Source organism: Equus quagga, chromosome 22 (assembly GCF_021613505.1).
Source record: "Equus quagga isolate Etosha38 chromosome 22, UCLA_HA_Equagga_1.0, whole genome shotgun sequence".
NCBI lineage: Eukaryota > Metazoa > Chordata > Mammalia > Perissodactyla > Equidae > Equus > Equus quagga.
This window is the reverse complement of record NC_060288.1, coordinates 5438260-5457617: the sequence shown is the minus strand read 5'-3', so window position 1 is coordinate 5457617 and position 19358 is coordinate 5438260. Positions and strand designations below refer to the sequence as shown.

At 40.3% G+C, this 19358-nt stretch overlaps 2 protein-coding genes across 2 annotated transcripts in view; one reads left to right on the top strand and one right to left on the bottom strand.

Annotated features, from left to right (window-relative positions):
- Positions 1-2418: 2418 nt before the first annotated feature.
- On the bottom strand, positions 2419-7269 carry TM2D2 (TM2 domain containing 2). The gene is made up of 4 exons (XM_046648747.1): positions 6934-7269; positions 6029-6116; positions 4226-4341; positions 2419-3264 (listed from the first exon to the last, which is right to left on the bottom strand). The coding sequence occupies exons 1-4, from the start codon at positions 7158-7160 to the stop codon at positions 3051-3053; spliced, it is 645 nt and encodes a 214-aa protein (XP_046504703.1). The 5' UTR covers positions 7161-7269; the 3' UTR covers positions 2419-3050.
- Positions 7270-7546: 277 nt separating this feature from the next.
- ADAM9 (ADAM metallopeptidase domain 9) overlaps positions 7547-19358 on the top strand; it is a 176797-nt gene continuing 164985 nt past the window's right edge. The window contains exon 1 of the mRNA XM_046648674.1: positions 7547-7848. Coding sequence (XP_046504630.1) covers positions 7752-7848 — 97 coding nt within the window. The 5' untranslated portion in view covers positions 7547-7751. The remainder of the gene's footprint in view (positions 7849-19358) is intronic.

Genomic DNA, 19358 nt, shown 5'->3' with positions numbered 1-19358 from the left:
AAAAACAGGCACAGTTCCTAATTTAACCTTGACAGAAGGACAATTCAGTATTTTGAAACTTCTCTATAGCCACAAACTGGATATAACACAAATGTACACACCCACACAATAGACCTACCTACCAAATATTAAGAAACAACCTGAATCCAGAGTGGAAAGGAAATCAAATTTTTATTAATATTCTTTTACTCCATCAGCTTTTCAGGTTGTATCACATTTGGCCAGGGTTTGTAGATACAGAGGATGGGCATCATTTGGAAGCCAAAATGAAACTGACAATGTCGGATTGTCACAGATGAATATTGAAGGCTCTCAAGTTATCACTCTAGCAGTGGACACAACTTTGGTCTCGCACAGCTTTTCACTGTGAGAAGGGCTGCTTCTATAAAACAGATACTTCAATAACTTAGACTTTTGCCTTTTTACCCAAGCTCTTTCTCCTGGAAACATTAATGATTTTGAGTCTGAAGGCTGCCAAAGTAGTAGCTGCTGTTATTGTTGTTTTTAAGAAAATAGCTTTTATTGGGGTTTGTCAATATCCTGTAGATTTAAAAAAAAAAGTGTGAGATGAGGCAGGATTTGTGACTTAAGGTAGTATGTTATTTGTGGTAAGATTTTTAGTTTTTGTTTTCCAGATTTCTCTTAGAAGTGAGTTTTTTAAAAAAAATGTTATCCTTGAACTCCCTTAAATTTTATGCAAAATTTTATGTGAATGTGCATTTTTCTGGGGAGAGGGTCCAGTTTCTTCATGACCCACAATAATTTAAAAAATACTGCCTTAGGGGCTGGTCCCGTGGCTGAGTGGTTAAGTTCCCGCTCCGCTTTGGCGGCCCAGGGTTTCACTGGTTGGGATCCTGGGCGCTGACCTAACACCACTCATCAAGCCATGCTGAGATGACGTCCCACATAGCAGCACTTGAAGGACCTACAACTAGAATATACAACTATGCACTGAGGGGCTTTGGAGAGAAGAAAAAAAAAACGGAGAGATTGGCAATAGATGTTAGCTTAGGGCCAATCTTTAAAAAAATAAATAAAAAATATTGCCTTAGAGTATAGAGATTATGAATAAGAATCTACCAATTATTACTGTTATAAAGAAGGTGAAGGTCAATGTAGTACAGAACTTTCCAGACAGAGCAGAATAATCTGTTTTAATTTTTACAGAATTGTCACCATTTAATATAAGAACGGAGGCCAGATCTGTGGCTGAGTGGTTAAGTTCTTGTGTTCCGCTTCGGCAGCCCAGGGTTTCGCCGGTTCGGATCCTGGGTGCGGACATGGCACCGCTCATCAGCCCATGTTGAGGCGGCGTCCCACATAGCACAACTAGAGGCACTCACAACTGGAATATACAACCATGGACTGGGGGACTTTGGGGAGAAGAAGAGAAAAAAAAAAAAGGAAGATTGGCAACAATTGTTAGCTCAGGTGCCAATCTTTAAAAAAAAAAATAATGTAAGACCAGTGATGACATTACTTTGGGATAATAAAGCTGAAACTTTCAGGAAAGCTGCTTCATAATGACAGAGCATATCCAGAGTTATTTTAACTGTGACTCTTGGTCTTTAAGTTAATTACTGTGAGACCAAACTTTGAGCAGTTCTACCTTGAGGGTTTCTAGAATTTATGTTACCCCAAATAGCAGCCTTCGTTTGACTTATCCACAAAGTCCTGTTTCTACTTTATATTTACTTTATGTTAAGTTCTCTTCAACTTAGATTGCAAACGATGGGAACAAAGTTTCTAAAACCACTAATAATTTCGAACATTTGCTTTTATTCCCAGTGATTTGGGAATGTGAAAGCTTGATCGCGCCTCTTCCCCATGGCTGACTGCTGTGGTCCACACTGAGAGCTTTTGGTACCATGCTTATTTTGACAGAATATGTTCTGTTTCTCTTTGCCCCATAAATCACATCCTAACTGCACCCAGCATTCAGTAATAATATCCTTTAAGTAAAACTCTTTTTCTTTCCAAGGGCCTGAGGCTCCTCACCTTATCTTACCTAATCGTGAAGAATAGTTTCAGAGTTACTTATATGAGATCTTCCTTACCAGCCTACAACGTGGGCTCTCTAAACTGGTAAATACTAAAATTTTTAGATAGGAAAATTCTGTCAAGAGGATAGCTTAGGGACCAGCCTGGTGGCATAGGGGTTAAGTTCGCGTGCTTTGCTTCTGCAGCCTGGGGTTCACAGGTTCGGGTCCTGGGCGCGGACCTAGCACTGCTTGTCAAGCCACACTCTGTTAGCATCCCACATAAAATAGAGGAAGATTGGCACAGATGTTAGCTCAGCGACAATCTTCCTCACACACACAAAAAAAGAGGATAGTTTATGTCTGATACTGTTGGCTTTCAAAACATAATTAAATGAAGAAATTATTGTACTGTACATATTGCCTCTCAAGCATCATAATGATGAAACAATAGGGTTTATTAATACAGTGGTTCATTTCAAATGCCTAGCTTTTAGCAAAACAAATATAATTTTGAGTTTCATGCTACCTATTGAAAATACTCAAACAGCATTCCAGGTTGGCAAAATTTATTCTGCAATTTAAATCAGAAAGTCAGAATTTCAGTGTGTATTAAAATCCATGGCCATTTCTACTTTTGCTGAAGATTTTCGTTGGTTCAGCTTCAGATCTTCTCTGCAGGAAGACTCAGGATCACAAAAGGCAAAGGCTAAAAGTATTCACTTTGCTCCTCCTGTTGGGTCCGCTCGTTCCAAAGGATTCAAGAAAAAGCAATGTACAGAAATAAAGAGTATGGAAACCCTTCCGCAGCTCATAAGTTAGTCACTCTCCTTTGTATTTTATACACAAGGAAGGGTACAAACTTGATTCCCACAATACTGTTTGCTTGTCATTTCTAGTCTGCAAGGTAAAATTTGGGTTGAAAATCACAGTCCAAAGAAACTTTCCTAACCAAACCCATTCTGTCCAAAGAGGGAAAGTAATGGTCAGGTCTGATATCCAGGAAGAGTTTTGAGCCTGTAGAGATGGATTCAGAAGATGTGCCTCTCTGGGCCATAACAGCAGCTCTTTTTAGTAAACAGTGCACCAATTGCTGCCATCACTTGGCATCAGCCCTCCAGTAATAAGCAAAATAAGGTCAACAAACCACCAAATCCCAAGACCTCCAAGTGTCAAGAGCTTCCCTACTGCTGTGCCCGTGTGTCCCAGACAGAAGCGATCCACTCCAAAACAGCCCAGGAAGAAAGAGTAGAGTAACGTGGTTATGAAGTAGTGTCCGGTATACCTAGACAGAAGAAATTAGATGGAAGATGTTTACCATATGAAAATTAACACATGGAGTGATTAATGAATTCAACAGAAGTGAAAAGATGATGCAAGAGTCCCTCTGTGGGCTCTTACTCCCTTAGCTCCCACGAAAACAAAGTCTCCAGTTGGTCTAGAGTCTCAAGAGAGTACTTGCTAAGCTATGGAGGACCTATAAGACGAATATTGAGTTGGACTGGACAAGAAATTATGCACGTCTGCACACAGGCATCCTAGTAGTAGAGTCTGGGACCCCACTCCCCCCCACAGGCTCCTTTCCTGTAGTTCTGGATGTAGTTCTCTAAGGAAGTGTTGTCTTTCCTTAAATGAACACTGGTCTCCATATACCGGTCTTGCTCTTTTGTGGCAACTAAAAATGGGACTTCTTCATAAGGACTTCTGCCTTACAGACTATGACGACACTGAATTGCAGCTGCTCTAATGTCATCACTAAACACAGTCACAGACTCTCCATTAGCAAAAGGTACAAGTAAGTTCTGTGCCTTCAAGCAGAATTGACAGAAATAATCCTAATTCTTTAACTGTAAAATAAACTGATTTCCAGGGAGAGAGGCCCACGCTTTTAATAATAAAATCTTTATTCCTGAAATACTAAGGCCAACTTCACTGGATTTATGCCCATCATAGGAATTTTGGAGCTAGATCATCTGGTGCTTCATTTCGCAGACGAGGGGACAGAGATTCTGGGTGTCCAAAGGTACTTAGGTAGTTGGTGAAAGAGACATTTAGAACGTACGGCCTCTGGTCTCAAGCCCAGTCTCTATTATAATCACATTGCCCCGTCCATGGATTATGTGCAGTAGTAATCCTGTTGCCCCTTTAACATTTAAGGTAAAAGAAAAAGCCACATCAAGAGATGACAAGGAAAATAGCTCTACCTTCATCCAAGCATCAGCTACCCCATTCTTAGTAGCACTTACTTTATACAAGGTTTATTCTCTCGTAGGAAGGTCCTGGGACTGGCACACTCAATTCCGTCTAGGGCCCGACACTGGACTGCAGTGTGTTCCACATCATTGTAGGCCTGACCACCGAACTGTGATGGCAGCGAAACCAAAACAAACGAAACTAACAAACTCACCAAAGCAAGTAACACAAAATATATCTTTATCTTAATTTAAAAAAGCTGACTCAGGACGATAAATATTCTAACAAAATTGGGGTAAAGCTGTGCTAAAGAGCAAGGAGTTTAGTAACATGTTTCAAGTGATTTTAAATTAGTCCATCCTGAATGTACATTGTTTTAAAGAAACTCCTCATTTTTCTTCTTTATGACTGGCTTCTTTAATAATATAGCAAAAAAATTTATAATCAGTTTCATTAAATGCCGTTTAGAATAGATGGACACCATGCTTTAGTTATCCTACATTTACAGGAAACAGAGCACATTACTGAGCATGTGGGAATGGGTATTTAAAAAGTCAATGTGTATTAGAGGGCTGTTTTATGTAAATTATAAATGAACATAATTAGGAAAGAACTCAGAATATCAGCTGACTCAGGACTTTATTTAGGTCATGAATGTGTGATTATCAGATATCTGTAGTACATCTATAGTATAAGCTTAAATTCCAGCAAAAATTTCAGAACAGGCCCTCTGACCCTTTGTGTAACTGCATTCTAGCTGAGAAAGCACAGCTGTTCATTCTCTCCTGGCACCTTATTAAGCGCTTCACTGCTATTTCTGTTGGAGCATTCCTCAAAGGGAAGGGAGTGGGAAATAAGGATGCTTACTCCTCCTACCTCCTCCAGCACTCAGGTGCCTGGGTACTGCCAGTCCTCTAGGACTTCTGGGGGAAGTGACAGTTTGAGTGCCTGGACAGGATCAACCCAGTTTTTAGTTAAAATGAGTAAAAGTAAGTGATCTCTATACAATGCTAACCCAAATTTTTATCGATAATTACCAATAGAACAAAATCTCATTGTATTGCAAATATTTCTTCACACGTGACTGCAGTAAGAGTTGCTTTTTTGGTCTTATTACTTTCAGGTTTATTCTGATTTAGTACAAAGTAAGTTTTCCCATAATTCTCTTACACCTGACTGTGTCTTGACTTGCATTATGCAGCATAATACAAGATAATGGTGAGTCCACAGTGGGGAGGAAGTACATGAACTTCACTGGTTTGGGGGAGACTGACAAGGAAGTGTGCACCCAGCTTTAGGGATACTATTAGTGGAACTTAATGGCTTCCTTCCATTCCAAGAGGCCACTGTTACCAAAGGCTTCTCCTTGAATGTCATAACCTCCTACAAAGGCACATACTGATAGACCCTATCTATTTCCCAAGGATGTGGTAGAAACTGAATGCCTGATGAAAAGAAAGGTCATTGGCAAGAGGAGCTTTGCCCCAAATGCATGTGTAACAAAGACACTGCTCAATCCATCATCAGATTTAGAAAGTGCATAAGCCTTTCTTTTGCTTTTTCAGGAAAGTGCATGCCTTGAAGGACGGTCGGGGTGACATTTCGGCTTCAAATCTGTCAATCTTAATGGTCAAAGGAACCAAAGAGAGGTTGGTCTTTGCACTTGGGTAGTTTTGGCATAGAGATGGCTTCTTCCTGAGGAAACTAAATGTCTTGTTCAGCCACTGACCCTGGCCGTGCTAGAAATTTCCATCAAGAGTCATTCTAATGAAGCCCTTAGACTTTTCTCTTACAACATTCAGCCAGTACTATTTCTCTATGGAAGAGTCTGCTTATAAAATCGAACAAAAACTCACCTTGAGACAACCATAACCAAGTTCCTGGGATGCAGTTGCATTTCCAACATGATCCACTGGGTCTTCACATTCTATAAATTCATCAGGTCTGTAAATCACCAGTAAGATCCTGATCATCACCATCATATTATCTCTGCACATGGCTATTCACAGATGTATTACCAAAACAGGCAAGAGACATTTCTTCAAATTTTCTGGGGTTTAATTTCATTCTGACTCTTGCCCAAGACAAGAGATGGTGTCAATCAGACTGAGGCACATCAGGTCAAATAGACGGCCATCCAAATGACCTTTTTATTGGGGCGGGGGGTGTTTCTGGTCCTATTTCTGCACGGATTCTACTTCTCCCACGGCTTCATCTCTCCCCTAGGCAAACAGCCACAAGGCCATGGGGGCAAAATTGAAGCCAAAGGATTCCCAGTTCTCTTTGCATTTCCCAAACACCTTTTCGCATTTGACTAAAAGAGATGTTAAGGTTCTGCAACGATAAGGAGATATATATATATATTTTAGGAAGTGCCTTGTAGGCAGGGAAGGTATTTACTCCATTTGTGCCTCACTCAGTACCAGCACCTACGATGGCTTCTCCTTCCGTTAAAGGGAGCAGGACAGAGAAGGCATAACCTCGGACCCTTCTTCCGGAGGCTACATGATGTCACTCCTCCCTAGTTCTCCTCTTTCGGGATCCCAAAGGATCTGCCACCGACACACAAGGTTTTCCTCTGCATGGGGAGAGGAGGCAGACACCTGTCATGATATTTACCTCCCTCGCGTTGACTAGCAGGTCCTCAGGTGAAGGTCTGGAAAGAAAAAAAGCAGCCTCCCTCCTCTCCTCCCGCCGCACAACACCCATATATCCCTGGCCTCATCTCCATCTCCACCCGCGTCGACGACTGGTAGCTTACAGGTAAGAGCAAAGGATGACCGGAGAGCGGGGGTCGCCATATTCCCAGCTCGGGGCGCCGGCGGAGCCCTCCGGGTGGGCGGCGCCAGCGGATGTGAGCTCGGGCTCGGCGGTAGCGTTGTGCGAGTGGCTTCGAGAGACACAATGCAGCAGAAGTAGATTCCCCAGCAGCAAAGCCGCCTGGCCGCACAGAAGTAAGTAACTCACCGGGCAACCACCCAGCACCATCTTCCCGGGCCCAGCGGCTGAGACCCGGCCTCAAGCACAAACCCCCGCCGGCACCGCCGACCCAACACCGGCCTGGAGAGGCCTCTCCGCGTAGCCCCGCCCCCGCCCCAAACAGCCAATGGGCGCGCAGATCGACGCTCCGCCCAACCCCGCCAACCAATCAGAAAAGGCTGCGCAGGGGGCGGGGCTGCACTTCACTTCTTCTCAATTCCTCTTCTGTGTCTCACGCTCCTCCTCCTTTTGCTCCGAGTGCTTCCTCCTGTCGGTTCCTTCCACCCCCCAGGTAGGCGGGCCTGGAAGTAGAGGGTGGGGCGGATGGTGAATGGGCGGGGCTGACTAATACGCGGTGTTAGCGGCCAGATAGCAACCCATTCTCCGGCCGGGGACTGCATTTTTCCTGACGTCAGCGCAGCGAGCCCAATGTCAGGCGCGAGCTCGGACTGGAGCCGAGTTGCGTCAGTGCCGAGCGCGTGTTCGCCCGCGGGCGCGCGCACCCGGCCAGCGCTGGGGCCCCGGCAGGGTTGGGAAATGATGGAGCCGGCGGAGGCACAGGCGACCGATTGCTGAGTGGAACCTGCGGAATCGGCCGAGATGGGGTCGGGCGCGGGCTCGCCCTTCGGGACCCTCCGCTTCCAGTGGCTGCTGTTGTTTGGCTTGGTGGGCCCAGTCCTCGGTGGGGCTCGGCCAGGTGGGTGTCCGCCCCCAGGGACCTTTGGGATTTCTGTTTCCTACTGCTGGGACGCTCGGAGTTACCCTGGGGTGCCTGGTAGTGGAGGGGCCTGGCCAGGGGACTGGACCCGGGGTCGGGAGGCGGAGCCGCTCCAGCTGCGTGTGGACAGCGCTCGGACCCGAGGTTCGGGGTCAGGCGCCCCAACCCCGCTTGGCAGTGCTCTCCAGTCTGTTTCCTCTTCGTGCGTCTCCTGCTCGGCAGAGCCTCTCGCGCTGCGCCCCACCCCCATCTCGCGCAAAGCAGGTCCCCCAGACTCTCCCGGGACTACTCTGGGTTCGACTGTGACCCTCGGAGTCGGCTGCGAGCCCTGGAGGGTGGGTGAGCGCCGAGGGTGTGTTCACGTTTAAACTGCTTGGAGAAATGAGCTCGGTCTAGCTTGTAGAGTTAATGTCACTTGGGAAGAGACCAAGAGATGGAACTTTTGCTTCAGATTATCATGATTTGACATTTGGACATTCATTTTAGTAGGTCCACAGAACTCAATTTCGTGATGGAATAAAGGGGGAGGGGATTGCTCATTTTTCTTGGGCCGTTTTGTTGTAGTAGTAAGAACACTTCTTTTTTGGAAACGAAGTGCTACATTTCTATAGCCAGTCTTTTATCTACGTTTTTACTGGATTCGTAATGTCTTAAATCCGGGCATATAATCCCTGATCTGCTTCACTGACAGGATTATCGTAGGAATTAAATGTGTGAAACCGCTTTTGAATTATGAAACTTCTCTTGATTATGTAAGGTATTTATATCGGAGATGCCCAAACATAGTGGAAACAAATCGCCAACACTCTAGTTTCTGTCTGGAAACAACTTCTTGATTTATTTTGGCCCTTGTATTAAATTATTGTTTGCATGGCTATATTTTCTTTATCAGCCGTGGAGTCAGATGGAGAATGGGGAGTTTTGCTAAATCGTTGCCTTGAGAGTTGTTCCGAGGTGATGATGGAAAGTCAGGACTGCTGACCTTCAGAAAGCTAATTAAATTTTTTTCTTATCCCCAGTTTATTCTTTTTCAATTCAGACAATTTGCCCCATTGCAGGAATTTTGAAGCTCTAAATACTGACACTTTATTGAATAGGAAGCTACCAAATCTTTTCTGGTTGAGACTGTTTTTGCTGTGGTGTTATGGGTGGTTAACATTTACCAATATTTAAGGTGAAGTAGATTATACGTCTGGGGTTTTAGTAATCCATGATTCTGTGTGTCTGCAAATACAAATCATGTATATTTTTATTGTTACTATAAACATACTGTATTTTTAATGTTAATGTATGTATTGATTATTACATATCTGTATATGGAATATCTTTATGGTTTTTAACTGTGGCTTTATCAGTTTATGGCCAGTCCCTCACTTAAGCATGTGAATGCTTTCAAAAGTTAGTGTTTATCGAGCCCCTGTAACACCACGCTCCATGCTTGTGGAGGGGGAAAGGGTGACCAAATGTGCTAAGTCCATCTGAGGGATGTTGGGGAAGGTTTTATTGAGAAAGTGATATTTGAACTGGTCTGTATCGGTGAATGTCCAAGTAAATGGATAGGAATGCATTCTAAGGAGAGGAAAGAGTTTTTGCTGATAGTGGTAGAGGGGGGAAGCCACATGACTTGTTAGGAAATGATGAGCATGTCTCCAGGCAGTCTGCGTTAAAGGGAAGCAGGGAAAAACTAAGGTACCAGTTGGGGAGAGCCTTCTATGCAGTGCTGAGAGGTTTGGACTTTACCCTGTAGGAAGTTCTTTGGGCAAGGAGGTTTTTAGGTAGGATTGTGACAAAGATTTGGGATTAGGATAACTGGCTACACAGTGGAGGGCAGAAGATAGGAGGGAGAGACTGGAGGCTGAGAGAGACCAGTTAAGAGGCTTTTGAAATAGTGTGCAGTGAGTCAACCCATGTTCCCTAGGGGAATGTTCTTCCAAAATCAGCTGACTCAATTTTTACAATCCAGGATGTTTAAAACATTCTCTGAAACATTTCCCGTTAATGAAAGAGGAATTTGAGGTCTCTAAGTGCCACCCACACATCAGTTACACTAGGAGTTAAGCAGGTTTTGGTAGGATTTTTACTGCCATTTATAACAATGTGTCAGTGAGGAAATGCAGTATAAATTCCAAACAGCTGACACTAGCATTAAACTTTTTTTCCTAAACTGTGGCTGACAAAAGTAACTATGTATCATTGTGAAAAATAACAGGGGGAATCAGGTGTGAAGCCTCTTCTGATTTTCTCTATTAAGGTAGTAATCATGATTCATAGACGTAGAATTTTTTTTTTAAAGACTACCATTCTAAAGAAAATGAGTTTTTAAGCTTACTCATGGTGAATCACTATAAAGTGAACTATGTAGTAAGAACTTAGGTCAATGCTAATTTTAAGTGCCAGCAAATTGTTTGGATTTGATATGATTCTGATTGTGCTGTATAGGAGAATGTAATCTTTAAATTTAAAGATAGTCTGGTTTTCACATTTTGAAGTAAAAAATAGGAACACATAATTAAAATTTGTACAAAACAAGTGACTGAGTTTTAAGACAGTTTTCAAAAAGCACTTTAAATTTTACCTTACCCAAGTTGAGTTTATATTTTTTTTTTGTGAAAAATCCTTGTTTACTATAGAATCCTCCAAAAGATGCAAGCTCTAAGTAACTGGAAGCGTTTTCTTGGAATAGCCACAAGCTCAGATATGTGGCATAGGTAGCCTCATGATATTTCTTTTTTCCTTTTGATACCTAGTATATTTCAGTCTTGGAGTTATGCCATCTTTAGAGTCAGGGCTGTGGGACTGCCTCAGAAGTAAATCTGGTCCTCTTGGGATCTCAGTAACTAAGGCTCACTACCTTTGAATGAGTCCAACATAGACTGAACTAAAGTCAAATTGCACTTTGAATTGTATAATCTTGTTTGTATACTGAGAAATTATTGGGGGCCGGCCCCGTGGCCGAGTGGTTAAGTTTGTGCGCTCCACTTTGTCGGCCCGGGGTTTTACTGGTTCGGATCCTGGGCCTGGACATGGCACCGCTCATCAGGCCACGCTGAGACGGCGTCCCACATGCCACAACTATAAGGGCCCACAACTAAAATACACAACTAGGTAGTGGTACTGCGGGTATTTGGGGAGAAAAAGCAGAAGAAAAAAAAGAAGATTGGCAACAGTTGTTAGCTCAGGTGCCAATCTTTAAAAAAAAAAAATTATTGTAGTTTATTTTTCATTTTGTGACTGTTACTTTAGTCAAATCATTTCTCCAAAGTGATTGTGTGTAGGATACCGCTTGAATCACGTCTTTTAAGAATGATTTAGGGAACCTGAGAACTTCACTTAATTTGGTCAGTTTTAAAATATGCAGTTGTTTTTGTATTTCTGTATGTTTACCTTAACATAAGAATCGGAGTATTTCAGCTTATAGTACGTAAAAATGATGCCACTGATGCTGGCTCAGCACAAGGTTGACAGAAGGGAAGCCACATTGTAGAAAAGAAACCATGTTGTAACTTTGAATGACTTCTGACTAACTCACCTGACGGGATCTGCACCCTCCAGCAGATCCACTTGCTCCGGAGATTTTGTGATCCTTGCTTGTGCACATACCTCCCAGCGGTGATATGATGATAACTTCATTCTTTTGAGTTCCTTAGGAATGTGATGACCTCCCGAACAGAGAGTCTATGCTGATAGCCATCATCAATGACAACTGAAAGATCTGGTGTGGTGACTCCTGGGTCAACATTTCTAACCCCCTCCCTTGTAACCCACTGGCTTATATAACTGCTTCAAGATTCTGTGCCCCTCTTAAGATGGTTCTTTTGGACATTTGTTGGCCATCTTTCCTCTTGCTAGCAAGCTGTAATAAAGTGCCCTTTCTCTGCCACCATCTTGCCTCTTGACGATTGGCTTTTGTCTTGTGGCAAGCAGATCATGCCCTTTGTGCGGTAACACCACCACCAAACATTTGTTACACTGTAGGACAAAACCCATTCCCAAAGATGGGAAATGCCTCTTTCTCTTTGACAAATTTTTCTTTTAATGAGATTTTTCATGTTTTAACTCATTTTAGGAGGATTTTTTTCTCCCCTTCCCTTTGGTAGCTCCTTAGACCCCTTTTGCAAGTGGACCCCTGGAGACCATGCTCCAGATTAGCTTCATTGACACATTAGAATCCTGTTGTGCATAGAAGCTCCAATTCCGGCTGCTTGAAAGGATTGGTAAGCAGTCTGTGGCATAGCAATACAATGAAATACAGTGTTGCCCTTAAAATGACAATTGTGTGGACCATGTAGATTTGTGGAAGATAGATATAAAAGATGCTAATCATAAAAATAAAGCTTACTTTAGGTTGTACATGATAATTACAATGATGAGATCTATGTATGTATAGGCATAAGGATCTGAAGAGGTCTTTTACTCAAAACGTTTATTTAAATACTTACTGTACCAGTACGGGAAACACATGGTGAGTAAAATGCTGTCGATGCAAATGATCCATAATTAATATATAAATCAAAATTTGGGTGAGTTTATTATATGAGCCAGTTTTGAGGACTGTAGCCCGGGAGAAAACAACCTTCTGCAAGGAAGGAAGCACTCCAAAGAAGTGGGGTGTACAGAGTGGTTGTATACTGTCTTAGAACAAGGAACATACATCAAATATGACAGGAATGTCCCTTTTATTACAATCACGAGATGCTTTGCCAGCATAATAGGTCAGCGGTCACAGCGTGAGCACAGCAGGTTGGTGGTCAGGAGGTCAGTGGTCGTGAGATAAGCACAGTGTGCCAGTAAGTAATCCTTAGTTTCTGGGAAGAAATGCTTAACTGTTAAAAAATGCTGGTATGTGTGGGCGAGGCAACATCCCTATCTTTAAGGGCATCATTGTCAGCTTTGGGACATTGTAAACGTTTAAAGTAGATGTAAATGCATGCTTGACAGACCGTGTCAGGCCTTCCTGGAAAAGTAAGGTGAGGTTGAATTAGTTTTAAACCAGTGGCTTCCTCATATCTCACAATATATGTTAACTTTTCTAATTGCTTTTCATTTATTCATCAATACTATTCTTTGTCTCAATAAACTTAAATTCCTTGCTTGAGGAACGTAAATTCTCTAGGGCTTTAATCTTGTAAAGGGTTGTTTTTTTTTCCAAAGGCCCCTTAAAAACAAACAGCAAACCCATTTCTTTTTAAATGTAAAGATGGGTAAATGTAATTAAAAAAAAAAGAATCACACTCAAAAAATGCAAGAATGTAGGACATAGTAGTGGAAATTATAATTATGTTTGAAGATAATTATTAATTCATGATATATGTTTATTTGGGAGTGACCTTGTAAATGGAATGGAAGTATGTGGCTCAGAATAACTGCTTTATGGATCTAATTACAACAGTTTCTCTTTAAGAAATCCTTCAGACAACAGAATTATCTTATTCATCCTGTATGTGGAACCCAGGTTTATTCTCTGTAGTGAAAGTACTTAAAGGTGGCTATTTGTATGATAGGCAGGAAGGAAAGCAGAAAAGCCTGTGGTTGAGTTCACGTTTGTTTGCTTTGCAATTAGGTGGAATTCTTATAAGTTATTTCCGTCTACTACAGTTACTATTAAAAAGCATATAATTAGACTTCCTCAAAAACACAGTATTTAAAAAGATCCAAGAATTTAGAGGAAGAAAGAAGTGCAACTAACATTTTTTTCTCTCTTTTCTTAGTTTAAGACACTTTTAAGTTTCAAGTTTCAACTCTTATTTTTATCTCCAGCCCATGTTTTCTAGCAGTGTGACTTTTGATGGTGTGCTTATTCTGTCAAATTCTAATATAACAGTTTGTATTCTCCGTAGCGTTGATTGTATTAAGATTTTTATTTTCATTGTGAACTGTATGTTTATGCCATTGGTTTTCAACCGGGAGAATCTGGGGAGTGTTGTTAGCTGTCACCCTGGTGGTGCTTCTAGAGTCTAGAGTAGAGGCCAGGGATGCTTCTGAGCATCCTGCATTGCACAGGGCAGCCCCCACTAGAAAGAGTTTTCTGGCCCCAAATGTCAATAGTGCTGAGGTTGAGGCTTTATACAAAAAAAATTAATGCATTTTCTTCATAGTAACGTGGGAAACATGTTATTCTGGTTCCCATGAGAAGGTGCTATTTGGAATTAAAAAAAAGGGAATTTGGGAAAAATCTACGCAAGGTGTGAACAGGAAAAAAAAAAGCAACCAGAACTAGAGATAAGAAAGGAATTTTGAAAAAATGTAGGAGGGAGGATTTTCATACAACTAATGTATATTATTTTTGAATGATATAACCCAAATATGTGCGTTTCTTACGACGTTTTGAAACTCCTTATGACACTCAGAAAGTGGACCCTTGGATTTTAAAACCAAGAAGTCAATATTTGAATAACAGCTCTTACATGCAAAAGTTATTTGGGGGCCTATAATTTTGAAAGCTTTGAAAAAACGAATTGTGCTTTAAAATGGGAGAGAAGGAAAGAATGTTGCATCTTGTATTCTTATTTTGGACTTTTATTCTTTGCTGGCAATGTCGATAAAAGATCCATAGTGTCAGGGAATAGTTCCACTGTCCTGAAGCTTGTTGTGGGACCTTATAAAGTCACCTAACCGTTTCAAAATGAGACCTCTTTAAATATTTGCCAGCCCATTTGTAGTTGTCTTTTCTGAGTCATTTCTTTTTCTCTGGGATATTTGGTTTTGAGTTGTGATGAAAAAATTTTAGTGTAGTTGCATATTGTTCAGCTTCTGGTGTAACAATTGTCTGTGTCTATTAGCATATATATCCTTGCCTGTAATGATTTACTTAAAAAAAATCTTATTACTTTGAAATAATTATAAGGTCACAGGAAGTTGAAAATAAATATACAGGATGATTTACTTTTTATTACAGAGAGCTTCTAATCTATTCCCCACTGAAAGCATTTTATTCCTGCCACCTATTCCTGCACCACATCACTTCTAGAGTGACTGTCCTGGTCCCTCTATGATCCAAATGAACTTATTAAGGATAATATTGAAACTTGTGTTTTTAGAAATTTGAGAAAACTGAAGGTCATCGAAAGGGTTATTCTGTGTAAGGAAATAGTCCCGTACCTCAGTTAATTTAGATTTAGGGTTGTTCTACCTGGGTTTAAAACCTGCATCTCTTAAGGCCAAGGATTTCTTTTGACATGGTTCCCAATTGACAACTACAAATATCTGAATATTTTATCATAGTATGTCATAAATATGCCTTGGATCAGCCCATGGTTGCTTTTGTGAATACTGGAGTCCATTTCTGGTGTTTTAATGTAATGACTTGAGCCACAGTTAGACAGTTTAATAAGACATATTATAAAGACATAAGGGATTGATAAGTAAAAGTTTGGAAACTGGTAGTAACATGCATAGTCATGCATCCCTTAACAATAGGGATATGTTCTGAGAAATGTGTCACTAGATGATTTCGTCGTTATGCGAACATTCTAGAGTGCACTTACACAAACCTAGACGGTATAGCCTACGACATACCTAGAATGTATGATATTAATCTTTTTTTTCTTTATTGTGGTCATAATAGCTTATAACATAGTGAGATTTCAGTTGTACATTATTGTTTGTCATATACCATATAAGTATGCCCCTTCACCCCTTGTGCCCACTCTCCACCCCTCTTCCCCCAGTAACTACTAATTTTTTCTCTTTTTCCATAAGTTTGTTTATATTCCACATATAAGTGAAATCATATGGTATTTGTCTTTCTCTGTCTGGCTTATTTTGCTTAACATGATGCCCTCAAGCTTCATCCATGTGGTTGCAAATGGGACGATTTTGTCTTTTTTATGGCTGAGTAGTATTCCATTGTATATATATACACCACATCTTCTTTATCCAATCATCCATTGATGGGCTGTTAGGTTGCTTCCATGTCTTGGCTCTTGTGAATAATGCTGCAGTGAACATAGGGGTACGTAAGTCTCTTTGAGTTGTTGATTTTCAGTTCTTTGGGTAAATAGATGTGATATTTATCTTATGGAACCACCATCATACATGCAGTCTGTCAGTAATTGAAAGATTGTTACGTGGCGCATGACTGTATTGTATTGAACACCATACAATTTTTGTTTTCCTAGGGTCTTGTTCATTACTATATCCTAGGGCTTGTTACAGTGTTCAGTAAATGAGGCTTTCACTATTTATTGAATAAATGATGTGTGTACACTTCACACAGTATTGTGATTATTTATATACCTGCTATATTCTCCACTACATTGATAATACCTTAAGTTAAAAAACTTTTTAGCTTTAACTCTGTATCCGTAGCATTTAACAGTGTCTACACTGTATCTTTTAAAATCCCAAACTAGGCAAGGTCATAGACATTTTTATATATATAGTGTTATCTTGGGGGAAGTTAGATGTAAATACTTCATTTTAATCTGTATTTGAGAAATCTGAGGGGCATAAGGCAATTAATGAGTGAATGAATGTATAGGTTGGATTCAAAGGAGGAGAGTGTGGGAGTAGGGAGACCAGGTAAGAAGGTATCCTAATAGTCTAGATGTGAGGTTGATTAAAGGATGGAAAGGAAGGAACTGTTGAGAGATGCTAGATAATCAGTACTTTAAATAATTTATGCTTTTTGTTAGATGTGTTTTAAAATATTTTATTGAGCTCATAATAGTTTATAACATTGTGAAATTTCAGTTGTGCATTATTATTTATCAGTCACCATATATATGTACCCCTTTATCCCTTATGCCCACCCCTCAGCCCCCTTCCCTTCTGGTAACCACTAATCTGTTCTCTTTGTCCATGTGTTTGTTTATATTCCCCATATGAGTGAAATCATGCAGTGTTTGTCTTTCTCTGTCTGGCTGATTTTGCTTAACATAATACCCTCAAGGTCCATCCATGTTAGTGCAGATGGGACAATTTTGTCTGTCTTTATAGCTGAGTAGTATTCCTTTGTGTATATATACACCACATCTTTATCCATTCATCAGTCAGTGGGCACTAGGGTTGCTTACACGTCTTGGCTATTGTGAATAATGCTATTGTGAATAATGAACATAGGGGTGCGTAAGTCTCTTTGAATAGTTGATTTCAAGTGCTTTGAATAGATACCCAGTAGTGGGATAGCTGGATCATATGGTATTTCTATTTTTAATTTTTTGAGAAATCTCCATAGTGGCTACACCAGTTTGCATTCCTGCGAGCAATGTATGAGAGTTCCCTTTTCTATATGTCCTCTCCAACATTTGTTATTTTTCGTCTTGGTGATTATAGCCATTCTAATGGGTGTAAGATGATATTTCAGTGTAGTTTTGATTTGTGTTTCCCCAATGATTAGCGAAGTTGAACATCTTTTCATGTGCCATCTGTATATCCACTTTAGAAAAATGTCTTTTCATATCTTCTGCGCATTTTTTGATTGGGTGGTTTTTTTTTTTGTCGTTGAGTTGTGTGTGTTCTTTATATATTTTGGAGATTAACCCCTTGTTGGATATATGATTTGCAAATATTTTTTCCCAGTTGGTGGGTTGCTTTTTCATTTTGTTCCTGGTTTCCTTTGCCTTGCAGAAGCTCTTTAGTCTGATGAAGTCCCATTTCTTTATTTTTTCTTTTGTTTCCCTTGCCCAAGTAGACATGGTATTCGAAAAGATGCTGCTAAGACTGATGTCGAAGAGTGTACTGCCTATATTTTCTTCTAGGAGTTTTATGATTTCACATCTTACCTTCAAGTCTTTAATCCATTTTGAGTTAATTTTTGTGTATGGCAAAAGATAATGGTTTATTTTCATTCTGTTGCATGTGGCTGTCCAGTTTTCCCAATACCATTTGTTGAAGAGATTGTCTTTTCTCCGTTATACGTTCTTGGCTCCTTTGTCAAAGATAGTGGTCCATAGAGGTATTGTTTTATTTCGGGTTTTCAGTTCTGTTCCATTGATCTGTTTGTCTGTTTTTGTACTAGTCCCATGCTGTTTTAATTACTATTGCTTTGTGGTATATTTTGAAGTCAGGGATTGTGATGCCCTAGCTTTGTTCTTTTTTTCCTCAGAATTGCTTTAGCTATTTGGAGTCTTTGTTGTCCCATATGAATTTTAGGATTCTTTGTTCTATTTCTGTGAAGAATATCATTGGGATTTTGATTTGGATTGCCTTGACTTTGTAGATTGCTTTAGGTAATATGGACATTTTAACTATGTTTATTCTTCCAGGCCATATACATGGAATATCATTGCATTTCTTTATGTCATCATCAATTTCTTTCAATAATGTCTTATAGTTTTCATTATATAGATTTTTCACCTTCTTGGTTAAAGTTATTCCTAGATATTTTATTCGTTTTGTTGTGATTGTAAATGAGATTGTATTCTTGATTTCCCTTTCTGTTAGTTTGTTATTAGAGTATAGAAATGCAACTGATTTTTGCAAGTTGATTTTGTACCTGCAACTTTGCTGTAGTTCCCGATTATTTCTAATAGTTTTCTGGTGGATTCTTTAGGGTTTTCTATATATATAGAATCATGTCATTTGTAAACAGTGAGAGTTTCACTTCTTCCTTCCCAATTTGGATACCTTTTATTTTTTTTTCTTGCCTAATTGCTCTGGCCAAAACCTCCAGTACTATGTTGAGTGGCAAGAATGGGCACCCTTGTCTTGTTCCTGCTCTCAGAGGGAGGGCTTTCAGTTTATCCCCACTGAGTATGATGTTGGCTGTGGGTTTGTCATTTACGGCCCTTATTATGTTGACATACTTTCCTTCTATACCCATTTTACTGAGAGTTTTTATCTTAAATGGCTCTTGGATCTTGTCAAATGCTTTCTCTGCATCTATTGAGCTGATCATGTGGTTTTTATTCCCATTTTGTTAATGTGGTGTATCACATTGATTGATTGCAGATGTTGAACTATCCCTGCATCCCTGGTATAAATCCCTCTTGGTCATGGTGTATGATCCTTTTAATGTATGGCTATGTCAGTTTGCCAATATTTTGATGAGGACTTTTGCATCTGTGTTCATCAGTGATGTTGGCCTGTAATTTTCCTTCTTTGTGTTGTCCTTGTCTGGCTTTTGGATCAAGGATGATGTTGGCCTCGTAGAATGCATTAGGAAGTGTTCAGTATTCTTCAATTTTTTGGAGTAGTTTGAGAAGGATGGTATTAACTCTTCATTGAATGTTTGCTAGAATTCTCCTCAGAAGCCATCTGGTCCTGGGCTTTTAGTTTTTGAGAAGTTTGTGATTGTTCTTTCAATCTCTTTACTTGTGATCGCTCTATTCAGATTTTCTATTTCTTCTTGATTCAGTTTTGGGAGGTTGTGTGAATCTAAGAATTTATCCATTTCTTCTAGATTGTGCAATTTGTTGTCATATAGTTTTTCATAGTATGCTCTTATAACACTTTTATTTCTGTAATGTCTGTTGTAATTTCTCCTCTTTCATTTCTAATTTCATTTATTTGAGCCTTCTCTCTTTTGTTCTTAGTGAGTCTGGCTAAAG